The sequence below is a fragment of the Agelaius tricolor genome, unplaced genomic scaffold (genome assembly GCF_023055355.1).
Source record: "Agelaius tricolor isolate 1412-34295 unplaced genomic scaffold, bAgeTri1.0.p SCAF_5, whole genome shotgun sequence".
Lineage (NCBI taxonomy): Eukaryota > Metazoa > Chordata > Aves > Passeriformes > Icteridae > Agelaius > Agelaius tricolor.
The window spans coordinates 7,532,849-7,546,132 of NW_027269265.1; the positions used below are offsets into that span (position 1 = coordinate 7,532,849).

Genomic DNA, 13,284 nt, shown 5'->3' on the forward strand with positions numbered 1-13,284 from the left:
GGGAAGTCCTTTTTCTAGAGGCTCGCCCATCAATCATCACAGCTGGAGACGTGATTTTTTTAAGTCAGATCTCAGCTGCTTTGGAGAGAAGAAAAGCTCCGATGAAAGAGGCACTTTCTCTGGTGTTTTGGGCATGGATTAGTTTGAAGCCAAGAGCTGGCTATCTTTATCTCCACCTCCAAAGGTGTAGCTCTTGCAGCACCTCCAACAGTGAGCGCTGAAAGCTGTGAAGGTTTTAGGTGGGACACAAAAAGCAGCTGCCAAGAGCAGGATCCCCTCCCTTGCCACCAAGCCAGGAACCCCCCAGCGGTCCCTCCTCCCCGCGGGGTGTGCTCCGGGCTCCCTTGCCGCTGGGATCCAAACTACAAACCGCAGCCCGATTGCTGGGAGGACCTTCCCCTCGAGCTGAAGCCGGTGGTTTTCGGGTCTGCAGCTGCTGTGCACAGCCTGGGAGAGGACGGAAGGTTCCTCTGCCAGCGGGCGAGGGGTCCTGCCCCGCCAGGAGAGCGGCGCTGCCCCGCCAGGGGAAGGGACACGGATCGGCGAGCAGGCAGCGACGCTCCCCCCGGAGGCAGGAGGCGGCGAGCAGGTGCCGGCCGGGGCGGGGGGCGGGCCGGGGGCTGGCGGGGGGCGGGGGGCTGCGGGAGCGCCCTCCCCGCCGGCCCGGGGGGCGCGGCTGCGGCGGAGGCGGCGGCGGCAGCGCAGCCGCGCGGAGCGGAGCGGGGCCGGGCCGGGCCGTGCTGCAGGTGAGGGCGCGGGGGGCGCGGGGCCGGGGCTGGGGGCGGCTCCGCCTCGGGGGGACCCGCGGGGGCGGCGACAGCAGCGGGGTCCCGGGGCCTCCTCGGCGGTCGCTGCCCTGGGAGCCCCGCGTGGCCTCGGAGGGGTCCGGCCGTGGGGGGCTCCCCGTGGCCGGCGGGGGAGCGGCGCTGCCGGGCGGGTCCTGCTGCGCCCCCGCGACCGCCCCCAAAACTTCCCGGGCGCGGGGGTGGCGGAGCCGGGATGCGGGATGCGCTCGGGGCAGCGGCTGCTGCGCTCGCACGGCTCTGACAGCTCCGCTCGGTTCCCCTTAAAATAGCCTCATTAAAATCATAATAATTTTTTAAAAACCCAGATGTGCTGCGGGGGAAGCGTGCCCCGGAACCCCCTTTTAATCACCCTACTCCTGAAAAGCAGCGCACGAAATGCCGCGTAAAGCCCTGCCCGGAGCCCCCGAGCCCGTCCTGCAGAAGTTGGTCTGTTCGTGGTAACGCCTTTTTGCATCGTTCTATCCAAAAGGTTCTGATGATATTTCGAGGCAGAGCTTTTTTCCTTTTTTTTTTCTTTTTTTTTTTTTTTTTCTAAGGTTGACACACATCTTACAACATCATGTCTTTGATGAGCACACACGGTGTTAATTGAGGTTGCCATGGGAGGCATGCACGTAGTATAAATAAGCTCCCTTCTTGCCATGTGATTTCGCTTTTGTATTCCTCAAGCCTCCTTTTTGTATTCTCTGTTTTTGCATATTGTCATATGGTGCATTAAAGATAAAAATATCTGCTGTCTCAGGGTGTAATTTCCCTAGCTGGAACTATAAGTGCATATGGAGCAGTGGGGAAAGGATTTAGCAAACCGTAGGAGAAGGAAATATGTGTATGCCTGTGTAATAAGTATTCGCCATAATATGGGCAGTTATATAAAAAAAGTCCTTTTTTACCACATAAAATAGCAAAATAGTACTTTCTGTGATGGAACATCACTGTGTTGACATCTTATGGCCTTATTTTGCCTTTGGGTATTCATGCTAATTAGTGAAAAAAATGTGCTATAGTGCATCCAGCCCTGCTCTGCCTCCCAAAATGAAATGTTTAGGGAGAAAAACTTTTTAGTACTTTCTAAAAATTTCTCTACGGGTCTTATCACTCATTTATTGTGTTCCAGATAAAAAGATGAAAGCCTTGGTCGTGCTTTGCAGCAAATTTCATGTAACACGCAAGGGGAACTGAAGCAGAAACCAAAGCCAAGGCAAAGCAGCATCTGACCTTGTCACTGGGGGGCAGAAAACAGCCGCTGCTTCCACTGGTGCTTCCATCAAGCTCCCTGGGCAATGTGGAATTGCAGAGAGCTCACAAAGTGCAAGTTCCTTCCAGGTCCGTGGGGTGAATAAAAATTGTTAATTCTTGGCTTGATTTGTCATCCTTTGGGGGAAAAAAAAAGGTATGTCAGACTGGCCATTATACAGTTAGACCAAGCACAACTGGAAGTGGGTTGCTCCAGAGATGAGAGTGACTGAGGCCAGCAAAGCCAAGGAGAAGCCTGTTCAGCTGCACATCTCCCCGGGATTCCTTGGAGAGGTGATAAAGTGAGTAATAAGGCAAAGTGGGAGTTACAAAGTGGATGCGACAGCTCCAGCAGAACTTCTTCTCACTGCCACATAGGCTCGTTACAAAGCAGCAAACGTTATTTGGAAATCTGTTTGGGGAAAAAAATGCACTTTGAGCATCTCTGCAGTTCTTGTGTCTGAAGCATTGATCAGGAAAATCGGCAGCAGAGCGCCAGCAAAGGAGAAGAGAATATGGTGAAGGCAGCCAAGGAAATTGAAATGGAGAACCCAAGAGAGGCAGAGACTCCCAGCACAGGGGCCACATGTTCCCCACCAGAGGAACAAGCAAAAAAACCCTCCATGCTCTGTTTTAAGAAGCGGAAGAAGTCCTGTAAGAAGGGGCTGACTGTGAAGGATGCATGTGAAGGAGCCTCAGAGGAGAAAAGCCAATGTGTCAGCGCTGAGCAAGAGGAGGCCAAAGCTTCCAATCCATCACGATCCTCCAAAGGAACCTGGGCAGCCATCAAAAACCTCGCCAGGCCTCAGAGAAGGCAGAAGTCCTCCTCACGGAAGAAGGTGCCCTCTGATTCCCAAGTGCAGCTGGAGGTGGATGCTGAGGAGAGCTGTGCACAAGACCTCCCAAAGAAACGGGCGAGCTCTGGGGTGAAGATGCCCTGTGTGAGGTTCTCCAGAGGTAAGAAAAAACCCAGCCCCTCAGAAGCAGTGGAGGAGTCAGAGGGCAGTGTTCAAGCAAATGAAGTGATGGGTGTTGTGAATAAGGCTATTGAAGAGCCAGAGGATTTGGCCCCGACAGACAAATCTGAATCCCTCAGCCCAGTCTCTGCACAGGAGGAGCAGGATACGGTGAAGCAGGAGCAGCATAGAATAAAGGAGGACCAGGGTACAAGGAAGAAGGACCAGGATACAATAAAAAAGGACCAGGATTCAGTGAAAGAGGACAACCATACAGCAAAGGAAAGTGACACCTCTGTTGGGAAGAGTGAGCCCTTGACAGAGCCCACACGGGATGCAGAACATTCAGAGTGCACTGTTCAGCTGGAGATAACCAGTTCAGAGACATTTGATGAAACAGCCCAGGACAAACTGCAGGAAGGGAGTCTGCCCCCAACCACTGACAATGTGGAGGGCAGGGAAGTTGCTCCCGAAGCGCCTGCTTCTAAAGATCAACCTGACACTGCCCCTGAAATCACAGAGTGCCAGGAAATCCCCAGGGTCTGCAAAGAGATGCCTGAAAGGGATGAATTGGAAAAGAGCATAAATCTTTCTCAGGAGTGCAAAGCTGAGGAGACTGTAACTGATTTCAGTGAGTTGGCATCCAGAGGTGATGCAGCGAGTGTGCAGGAGGCAGCAGGTGTGCAGGAGGCAGCAAATGAGAAGGATGCAGTGAGTGTGAAGGATGCCACAAGTGTGCAGGAGGCAGTGAGTGTGAAGGATGCAGTGAATGTGAAGGATGCAGTGAGTACACAGGAAGCAGTGAGTGTGCAGGATGCAGTAAGTGTGAAGGATGCAGCGAGTGTGCAAGAGGCAGCAAATGTGCAGGATGCCTCAAGTGTGAAGGATGCAGTGAGTGTGCAAGAGGCAGCAAATGTGCAGGATGCAGTAAGTGTGAAGGATGCAGTGAGTGTGCAAGAGGCAGCAAATGTGCAGGATGCCACAAGTGTGAAGGATGCAGTGAGTGTGCAAGAGGCAGCAAGTGTGAAGGATGCAGTGAGTGTGCAGGAGGCAGCAAATATGCAGGAGGCAGCAAATGTGCAGGAGGCAGCAAGTGTGCAGGAGGCAGTAAGTGTGAAGGATGCAGTGAGTGTGCAGGAGGCAGCAAATGTGCAGGAGGCAGCAAGTGTACAGGAGGCAGTAAGTGTGAAGGATGCAGTGAGTGTGCAGGAGGCAGCAAGTGTACAGGATGCAGCAAGTGTACAGGATGCAGCAAGTGTGCAGGATGCAGAGAGGGTGAAGGACACAGCAAACGTGCAGGATGCAGCAAGCATGAAGGATGCAGCAAGTGTGCAGGAAGCAGCAAGCATGCAGGATGCCACAAGTGTGCAGGATGCAGAGAGTGCACAGGAGGCAGCAAGTGTGCAGGAAGCAGTGAGTGTGCAGGAGGCAGAGAGTGTGAAGGATGCAGAGAGTGTGCAAGATACAGCAAGCCTGCAGGATGCAGCAAGTGTGCAGGAGACAGCGAGTGCCCAGGATGCAGAAAGCGTGAAGGATGCCGCAGGTGTGCAAGAGGCAGCAAGTGTGGAGGATGCAGCAGGTGTGCAGGAGGCAGTGAGTGAGGAGGATGCAGCAGGTGTGCAAGAGGCAGCGAGTGTGCAGGAATGCTCCAGCCGTCAGATACTAGAAGCAAATGCAGGCGCTGGTGTCAGCATCGTCATCACCATCACCGAAGCTGAGGACTCTGACAACACCGACTCTGACCAGGCCTATGAGCCGTCCCCAGTTTTGCACCAAAAAAAGCAAAAAGGGAATAAAAAGTCTAACAGGAGCACTGATGTTGGTCAAAAAGAGGGCCCTGAGGCTGGTGGTGGTCCCCAGGCAGAGGAGAAAGGTCTGGGTGACCAGGGGCACAGAACTGGAGAGCAGTACGAGCTGCTCCTCATAGAAACCGCCTCCTCCCTCGTGAAGGCGGCCATTCAGTCATCCATAGAGCAGCTGGTCAACGAAATGGCTCTGGAACAGAATAAGCACAACAGCTTTCTGTGATGGCAGCCTTGCCCCAGAGAGAAAGGGCAGAGGGAGTGATTTCAAGCTCCATTTGGCCTGCAGGGTGTGTGGAGAACTGGGAGAGCTCCCGGGGCCGTGGTGTGGTTAATTCTGCATGCCCGTTCAGTTGTGTCCATGTGAAACGGATCCCGGGACGCGGGCAGGCCCTGCTGAGGGCAGCGTGTCCCCTGGGCCTTCAGACAGCACCACTGACCCCAGCTGCGGAAAAATTAAGGTGTTACAGTGACTGTATTTTCACTTATTGGCACATTTCTGTCATGGCCACATTTCTGCTGTCCCCCATGCCCTGTTTCCCCGCTGTCCACGCTGTAGATCTGTACATACCATGTGTTGGAAGAAAGGCCCTGAGAGGCAGCGAGTGCCCAACCTGCTGCTGGGCTGGATTCGGGGCATGCTGAAACAGCTGGAGCCTTGCTGGGCCTTTATTGCAGACGAGGAAGAGCAAAGTGTCTGCAATATTAACAAGAAAACATCAATGCCAGGCTGTGCTTTGTGCTGTGAACCGGCCCCAGGCGCCAGGAGCCGCGGTCAGTGCTGTGGCACGAAGCCGGCGGGTTGCAGCAGCGAGCTCTCTCCTTCCTTGCCTCGGCCTCTCCCGCTGTCAGGAGCAGCCTGTGCATCTCCAGACACGCTAAAGCTCAGCATCAGCCTCGCCTTGCTGACCCCGGGCTGAAAGCGACAGCGCCTCATCTGCCGGGGGAGCCTTTCTCGCACCATTGAACTCGACGGGCAAAATTCCCTGCGGGATCACGGGCTTGGCTGGGCAGGAGCAGCCCTGCCGCCGGCAGCCCCTCTCCTCCCTCGCCTTCCTCCGTCCCCATCCCGGTGTCGTGCTGAAGCTCTCCTCGGATGTAGCATATTTTTTTATCCATGGCATGCGATATAAATAGCAGTGAGCTGCATGCGTGTTAGCAGTCAGCAGAGTTTGGGAAGCTGCAATTTTGTGCTGCCGGCGCTGGGATTGCTTTGATTTGGTCTGAGTGCCGCTGGCATCCCCGGCTGCTGGCGGAGCCTGTCCCGCACCGCTCCCCCCTCAAAGCCCTCCCGCCTTCATCCAGCCCAGGCATCCCTTGGGAATCGTGCGTTGTGCCCGGCTCGCTGCCACCAGGCTCTGGCACGCCATGGAGCTCGCTCTGAAACATGCAGGGAAATGCTGGAGCAATCTTACCCAAGTCCTCAGGGAAAAAAAAATCCTGACATGAGGACATGGCTGGAAAATGCCTGGACAAGCCTACTGCTGTCAAACCCCAGAACTGCCCTGTCCGAGGGGTTTGCACCGTGTGTGTGTGTGAGCATCACCTCCAGCTACCAGCACCCCAGGAGAAAGGGGCTTTTTAATAATATGGGATTGCATCTGCGTGGCTGGGATTTGTGTCCAGCTGTGGGCAAGGCAGTGTGTTCCTCTGAGAAAATTCTCCTGCGTGTTCCTCAGCTGGCGCAGAAATAGCAGCCGTGCTTGGTGATTGCTCACTGACCGTGCACTGAGATTTCCCTGCCCAGCACAGGCTTTGGATTCCTGCTAAAATACAAGGGCTGTACCTGTCCCTCCTATCTGGTGCACAAACATGTTTTAAACCTTGATAAAACATCTCCCTGATGTCACAAGAGGACTGCGAGCAGCAAGAGCCACAGCTCATCTCTGTGCGAGTAAAACTTAAAAAAACCCAGAGGGTGGTAAAGAAAAAAGTGTCTTTTTCTTCCTGTGAATTTGTTTATTAAGTTATCAGCTATTGATAATTCAGTGTGTACAATTTTAATGGCTTTGTACTTCATACTGGTCCTTCCAGGTATTTTGCCATAGTTTTGAAAAAGGGACTTTTAAAGGACTTTTAGACATACCTTTGGAGCTGCCACAGCTCACCCCAGGAAAAGCCATCCCGATGCAGGGAGGGGCCTACGGGATTACACAGGGCACTGTGGCAGGCTGGTGCTGAGCAAAGGACTGCAGCACTGCTGTGGGGTCCCACTGGAGTCAGCTGCAGAGGAGGATGTCCAAGCTTTAGTAAATAAACACAAAACTACCCCCCAGGGCCAGGCTGTCAGCCTGCTAAGCTGTTTTGGGAGGATTTGGTGTTATTTCAGTACTGCCTTTTAGGTGAAACACGTCTTCAAAAAAGGAGGAGAATGGCAAAAATACCTAGTCCAGCCCTTGCCCTGTGACTTGCTCCTTATCAGGGGTTGGGTTTGCATCCTCTCTTGTATCTGGTTTTCCCTCTGTTATAGCTGTACATAGAACTGATGATTATTTCATTAAAGCTGAATGTACCTGTTGTTTTCTTGCCTTGTGATTGAGTGGGCAGCTATGGAAAGATTTTAGATGTGAAAGGATTAACTCACAGGGGTGCTCCATTGTGTCCAGCTTTTTCAGGCAGTCATACATTGAGCAGAGAGAAATCTTAATATTGGTGGCAGATCCGAATTCTTTGGAGGTTTGCTCCTCCTCTGCCCTTTCTATGACATTTCCTTTTGGTTGCTGGTCAATCATTTCTACTATGGAGTCCTGGCTGCCCAGGGACTGCTATAAGAAATTTATATAAAGGATCACAAATCTCTGGCAGCTAAGAAAAACCATCCTGCTGCCCCATGGTTAAATTCCCTGTTAGATACCCCGTGGCACCAGAGGAGAATGCTTGAGGCTCTGCAGACTGACAAGGGTGGTGCTGACAGTGTTCAGGTTGGGGCTGGAATTTTGGGAAGGGGAGTAGCACATTTGGTGCTTTGGCACTTTCTGGGGCAGATCAAATCAGTCCCACACTCTAATTGTTTTGGGTTTTTTTGCTTAATGTCCTTCATGTAATTTCTTGAGACAGTTTAAAACATACACAAAATACTATGGAAAGGAGTTATAAATTTTTAATAGTATTAATACTATCCTTTCAGGTTTACAGAACAAAATATAGGCTCATAACAACTGCTAATGACTTAATTAAGACTCTCTACTCCTTCCTTATGATTAGAGAGTAGAACATTAATAAAACATTTATTCTTTCATAGAAGGAATGATAAATTTGCTATTGTGAAAGGGAACCAGGGAATCTGTGAGGATGTGGCTGCGTGGCTGTGCCAGAGCACCAAAGGGTGGCCCGACTTCAGGACCATCATCCTCACCAACAGCTAAAATAATCTGGAATTATCATCAAATCCCAGGATCATTCAGGTTGGAAAAGACCTCTAAGATCACCAAGCACTGCCAAGGCCACCACTAAACTGTGTCCCCAGGTGCCACATCTACATATTTTTTAAATCCCTCCAGGGATGGTGACTCCATCACTGCCCAGGGCAGCCTGTTCCAATGCTGGACACTCCTCTCAGGGAAGAATTTTTTCCTGATATCCAATCATTTTTATGGCCCTATTCAGCTTGCTTCTGAGCTGTCTGGCTCCTTACCCAGAAATTCATTGCTTGCTGTCCTCTGAATTATGGAAGTGGTTCTTCTGCTCACCCCACAGCCTGTGCTGCTGCTTTTGTCCCAGATGTTTCCTGTGCTCTCCTCAGTGGGGACAATTCAGCTATATATCCAACAGGTTCCCTGTCCCTGCTTTGCTGTGTCATTTTGAATATTTTCATCTCCCACAGCTTTTTTATGTTAGCAGCAAAGAAAAGGGTGTTTAAATAGTATAACTCATACCCAGAAAGGCTTCCAGGGGGATAGAAAGCTTTTCTGTTAAGTCAACACTGAGCCCGGCAGAAAACAAGTGTATCCATTGAAAAGTTCCTTGTGGAAACTGCCAGTAGACAATGATGGCACAAACAAATACTGCATTTTCTTTCCTGCCCTGGGACACCAGAAATGGATTAGAAATGCAGAGGGGCAGATCTCCAGCTGCTGAAGGTCATGGCAGCTCCATAGGCTTCAAAGGACTGACTCTACAGCAGCCAGGAGTCTGGTGATTGAATCCAAGGTGCAATTCCTGCATAAATCCCTGCACAAATCATGGATATTCTCATATGCAACATGTATAAAAGTGAAGATGCAGTTGTGGGGGGTTTTGTTGTTGTTTTTGTGGAGTCTGGGTTGTTTGGTTTTGTTTTTTTTTCACAAATGTATGTAAGAAATTGAGTAAATTCACAAAATACACAGGAATCCTGGTTTGCACTTGGGATAGATGGATGGATGGATGGATGGATGGATGGATGGATGGATGGATGGATGGATGGATGGTGGATGGATGGTGGATGGATGGATGGATGGAAGCCAGACCCACATGTACAGGCACTGAAGCCCTAATGTTTCCTGTGTTATAGATAGAACCTTTCAACATGAGTAACTCAAAATGAACTGCTCCAAGGAAACAGATTGATTTAAATAATTGCTTTAATATGATTTTACCTCTGCAGTTTTATTTCCCAGAGAAATGGTTCTTGTCAGCTCTTGTTGGGTAGTACTAAAATAATGAAATACTTTTCATTTGCAAACGGACAAAATCTTAACATTAAATGTGACTTTAAAAAAACCTAATCAGAGGATGTTATTTCTTATACAATATAGGTTAATGTTTTTTAGGAGGCACAGCTTTCACGTCTTTCTTTTTGCAGAGAATTGTGAAGAGTGCAGTTCTGTGCCAAATGATGGGATTTTTCTGCTGTGGGGTTAAAGTCCACTTAGCCAAAAAGTGGATTTCAGCAAAAAATACCCAACCCCAGCATTTTAAAGTAGGTTTCGTTATATAAAAACTGACAAACAGGCTGGATACAAAAGGGAGGGAGACGGTAAGAAAACATGTTTTGCAATTCAGATTGTTCAGATGAAAGTATCATCTGCATCTTGAGCTGGCAGTCACCCTGTCAGTCCTCAAGTTAGACCTCGCAGAGATCTGCCTTCCAAACCTCTTTAATCTGGAAGAGGTGACATCCCCCCCATCAAGATGCTCCAGCAGGGTCCCTTCCGCAGGCACCGCTGTCCTTTCGGGAGGTGCCTTTCCAATGCCAGGTCCTTATCGGTGCACGGACACACCAAGCACCGCTTTGTCCCTGTCCCTGAGAGAAGATTTCCATCTGGAGAGGGATGGATGTCATCTCTGCGCCCCAGCGCCCGTCACTCGTGTCACATTTGCTCTCACCATTTGTCGTGTTAATGAAGACTCGAGGCCGCGGTGTGTCAGGGTGACAGCTCGGCGTGACGGGAGCCTGCTGAGATGGCAGCCGGGCGGGAAGGGCAGGGACCGCGGCTCCTGCGGAGCATCCCCGGGAAGCGGGAGCGGCTCCGGTCCCGCTGCCGCCGGCGGCCCCCGCCGCTCCCCGCCTGCCAAAGCTCCCAGACTGCGCCGCACCAAGGCGCAGCCCAGACAGCCTGAAACCCAATTTGCATTCCATTTCCCAGCTGGAGCAGGGCACGGGAGGCCGAGGCACTGGGAGGCCCGAAGCTCCCAGCCGTGCGTGGGGCAAGGAGCGGGCGGCTGGGGCCAGAGCAACAGGCACGACAGGAAGGCGCGCCCGCACCCCGGCCATTAGCGCGATGAGTAAGCGAATGGGGAAAACAGCCTGGTGGGGGATGCTCGGCCCTAATGACAGGCTGGGCCGCCCGCCCTGCTGGCTCCGGCGGTGCTGCGGGTGGCGGAGGCGAGCGCTGCGGGAGCGGGTCCCTCCCGGAGGGATGGCTGCGGGCAGAAGTGACGCGGAGCATCGGCCGCCGCTGCCGCCGCTTGGGCCGGAGCTCGGCGAGGCTCACGCCCACCGCTGGATCCTGTCTGGGTGGCTGACACCGCTGTCTGCCTGCCACGAGGTGCTTCTCCAGCATCCATCACCCCTCCATGGCTCGCCGCCCTGGTCTCCCTGCCCTGGTGCCTATAGGTCCTAAAACCAATGGGCTGCAAATCCCAGTGATTGCCAGGAGGGACACAGGGCTTTAGACGGTGTTTTCCTACAGCGTTTGTGCCAGTGACAGGAGGATTCACACGGACTTAACATTGCTGCACTGCCCTGGGCATCCCGGGAGGTACCCCCGAGGCAGGGGCTGCTGGAACCCCCCGAAGCTTCCCAGGGCCACCTCCACCCAGGTGAAACCCAGAGAAGGCTGAGAGCTTTGTCCTGCCTTTGTTCTGAGGGTGCAGCCTCTGGTTTAGAATAGTTGGTGGAGAACATTTCCTCTCCTAGGCTGCTTTTGAAGTTGTGTCATTACTTTTTCTTAATGAAACATGCAAATCCCGTAGATGCCGCGATTGCATCTCAGGGAGCTCAGTCTTGACACAGCTCTGGTTGCAAATATTTAAACAGCATGTAATTTAGGGCACATCCATCCTCATTAGCTTTTCCCTCATGATTTCTTATTGCTCAGAATATATTTTCTTAGTGCTGGACTGCTGGGAAACCCACTCTGTTGCAGCTGTTTTGGCAATCCTGGACAAGAAGGGAAGAGACTGAGTTTTATTAAACAGGGAATCTGAGGATCATGGCAGAGGTATGGCATGACCTGTTGGCTGATTGCTGTGGGAGGCCTTCCCTAAGCCATGAAGTTTGGCCACTGATAGCCCATGGTCTCCTTCACTGATGCTGAATTGCATATGCTGAGGTCACTTTTCACTGCAGTTCTGAAGGCTTCACTTACACAGGATAAATATTTTCTGCCTCCAAAATACCAGAAAACTATTCAGTATCAGCATTACACTGAAGAAATGAAATCTCATGATAGCAGTATTTCATGGCCTTATTTTTAACTGTAATGCTCACTGCTTCAGGTTTACATCCCAGCAGGAAATTTCATTTCCCTGTTCAACCTTCTTAGTGGGCAAAAAAGCAACATTCTCCAGACCCCACACTGCAAGGGGAGATAAATACACTTTTGGCCACACATTTTAATGCATCTTAAGAAGCCTGAGAATCACAGACCCTGCTGGATCCAGCAGCATCAGAGCACTCAAAATATTTCAAATTACCTATCTTGAAATTGTTTCTCATGCTCTGGTGGTTGAGCCAGCCAATGTACAGTCAATATTTTGGGGCCAGCACCCAGATACATGATGACAGCCACTGCTGCACTTCGTGGCATTGCAGAGGTTCACTTGAGCAGGCTGAAAACTCTGCTCATGCTCAGGGGCTTTGGCAGGGGGGATCTGAGCCCCAATCTTCCCATCTTTACATAAAATATGAGCTGCAGAGCCCAAAGAGAAGGCACTTCAATGACTGTGGTTCATCAGCTCAGTACCCCTAATGATGGGACCTCTCCAGAGCACATGGCAAATCTCCAAGGATCCCCTGGAGTTTTGGGACTTTCAGCCTTCAAGTATTCCCACCCCAGGGCTTTCTTTGCCCAAGCCCATGTGCATCTATTAACCAATCACAGATATCTGGAAGGAATCTCTAGTATAATTATTCTGCAGACTGTGACAATTTTTTTTAATGTTTTTATTAAAAAAAAATCAAACCACAACAAGAAATGAGTATTTGTCAAACCCAGCTGTGCAAGTCAGGCAGATTTCCAAGCATGCACCGGCATAAAGGTTAAGCACTCAGTAATTCAAGTGTCTTCCACATACAGTAATAAAACTTCTCATGATTTATCCAGGAGCAGCTGCTGCCCGTGCTTAGCAAATGTAACTGCCCTGTAAAATTATTTTCTATTCATAAGAGTTGGAGAGAATTATGTTTTTATGTTAACATAACTCGGAGCTGATGACTTCTGTCTCCAGCTTTTCCTGCTGCTTTAATTATAACAGTGCTTTAACACTTGCAGTAGAAAACTGCTGAAAATGCATTTCTTGTATTGCAAATGATGAAAAAAAAAAAAGCCTTTGGCAGACGTTTGATGTCACAGATGTTCAGTCCCACAAAGGTTAACCAAAGTACACCTTTAAAAGGGGGTGTGAGGATAACAGAAACAATCCTCTGCAGTTGTATCATCAAGGATACACGGGAACACAGCCCTGGTTTATGTCTCATTTCAGCTTTGCTGGTATCTTTGCAGTCAGTGCCATGGAGTCACTCCTACAGCACACACAGCTGAGTGACATTTGGCTCTTTCACCCGAGATCACAGCTTTTATAAAAGCTCCCTTTCTAATGGGCAAGAACAGAACAAAACAGTCCAGCCCACGCACCTGAGGATGAGCAGCGTGTCCCAGAGATGCCTTGGGCAGTGCTGCTTGCTGTCCCTGCTGCTGACCTCTATTACCACTACCCTGTTACCTCTGCAGAGACATCAAGAGCCCTTTGACTTTCAATACCAATTACTTCAGGCAAGTTAGGCACCTATTTGACAATCCGAGGTGCTCATCTACTCGCTGAATAGCTGATATTCCGTCCCTC

General features: G+C 50.9%; 1 protein-coding gene across 7 annotated transcripts; it reads left to right on the top strand.

Annotated features, from left to right (window-relative positions):
• The first annotated feature begins 43 nt into the window (after nt 1-43).
• AKAP5 (A-kinase anchoring protein 5) lies at nt 44-7,315 on the top strand. Of its 7 annotated transcripts, none has more exons than XM_071426265.1 (3): nt 44-589; nt 1,112-1,243; nt 1,921-7,315. In XM_071426265.1, the coding sequence occupies exon 3, from the start codon at nt 2,555-2,557 to the stop codon at nt 5,021-5,023; it is 2,469 nt and encodes an 822-aa protein (XP_071282366.1). In that variant the 5' UTR covers nt 44-589; nt 1,112-1,243; nt 1,921-2,554; the 3' UTR covers nt 5,024-7,315. The 7 variants fall into 7 exon arrangements, with proteins under 7 accessions (XP_071282366.1, XP_071282369.1, XP_071282371.1 ...); XM_071426268.1 differs by having other exon boundaries at nt 1,112-1,232; XM_071426264.1 differs by lacking the exon at nt 44-589 and adding an exon at nt 610-746 and having other exon boundaries at nt 1,112-1,275.
• The last annotated feature ends 5,969 nt before the right edge of the window (nt 7,316-13,284 follow it).

Excerpts from the sequence above, each read along its gene's own strand:
- AKAP5 (XM_071426265.1), top strand. The coding sequence starts at position 2,555 with ATGGTGAAGGCAGCCAAGGAAATTGAAATGGAGAACCCAAGAGAGGCA.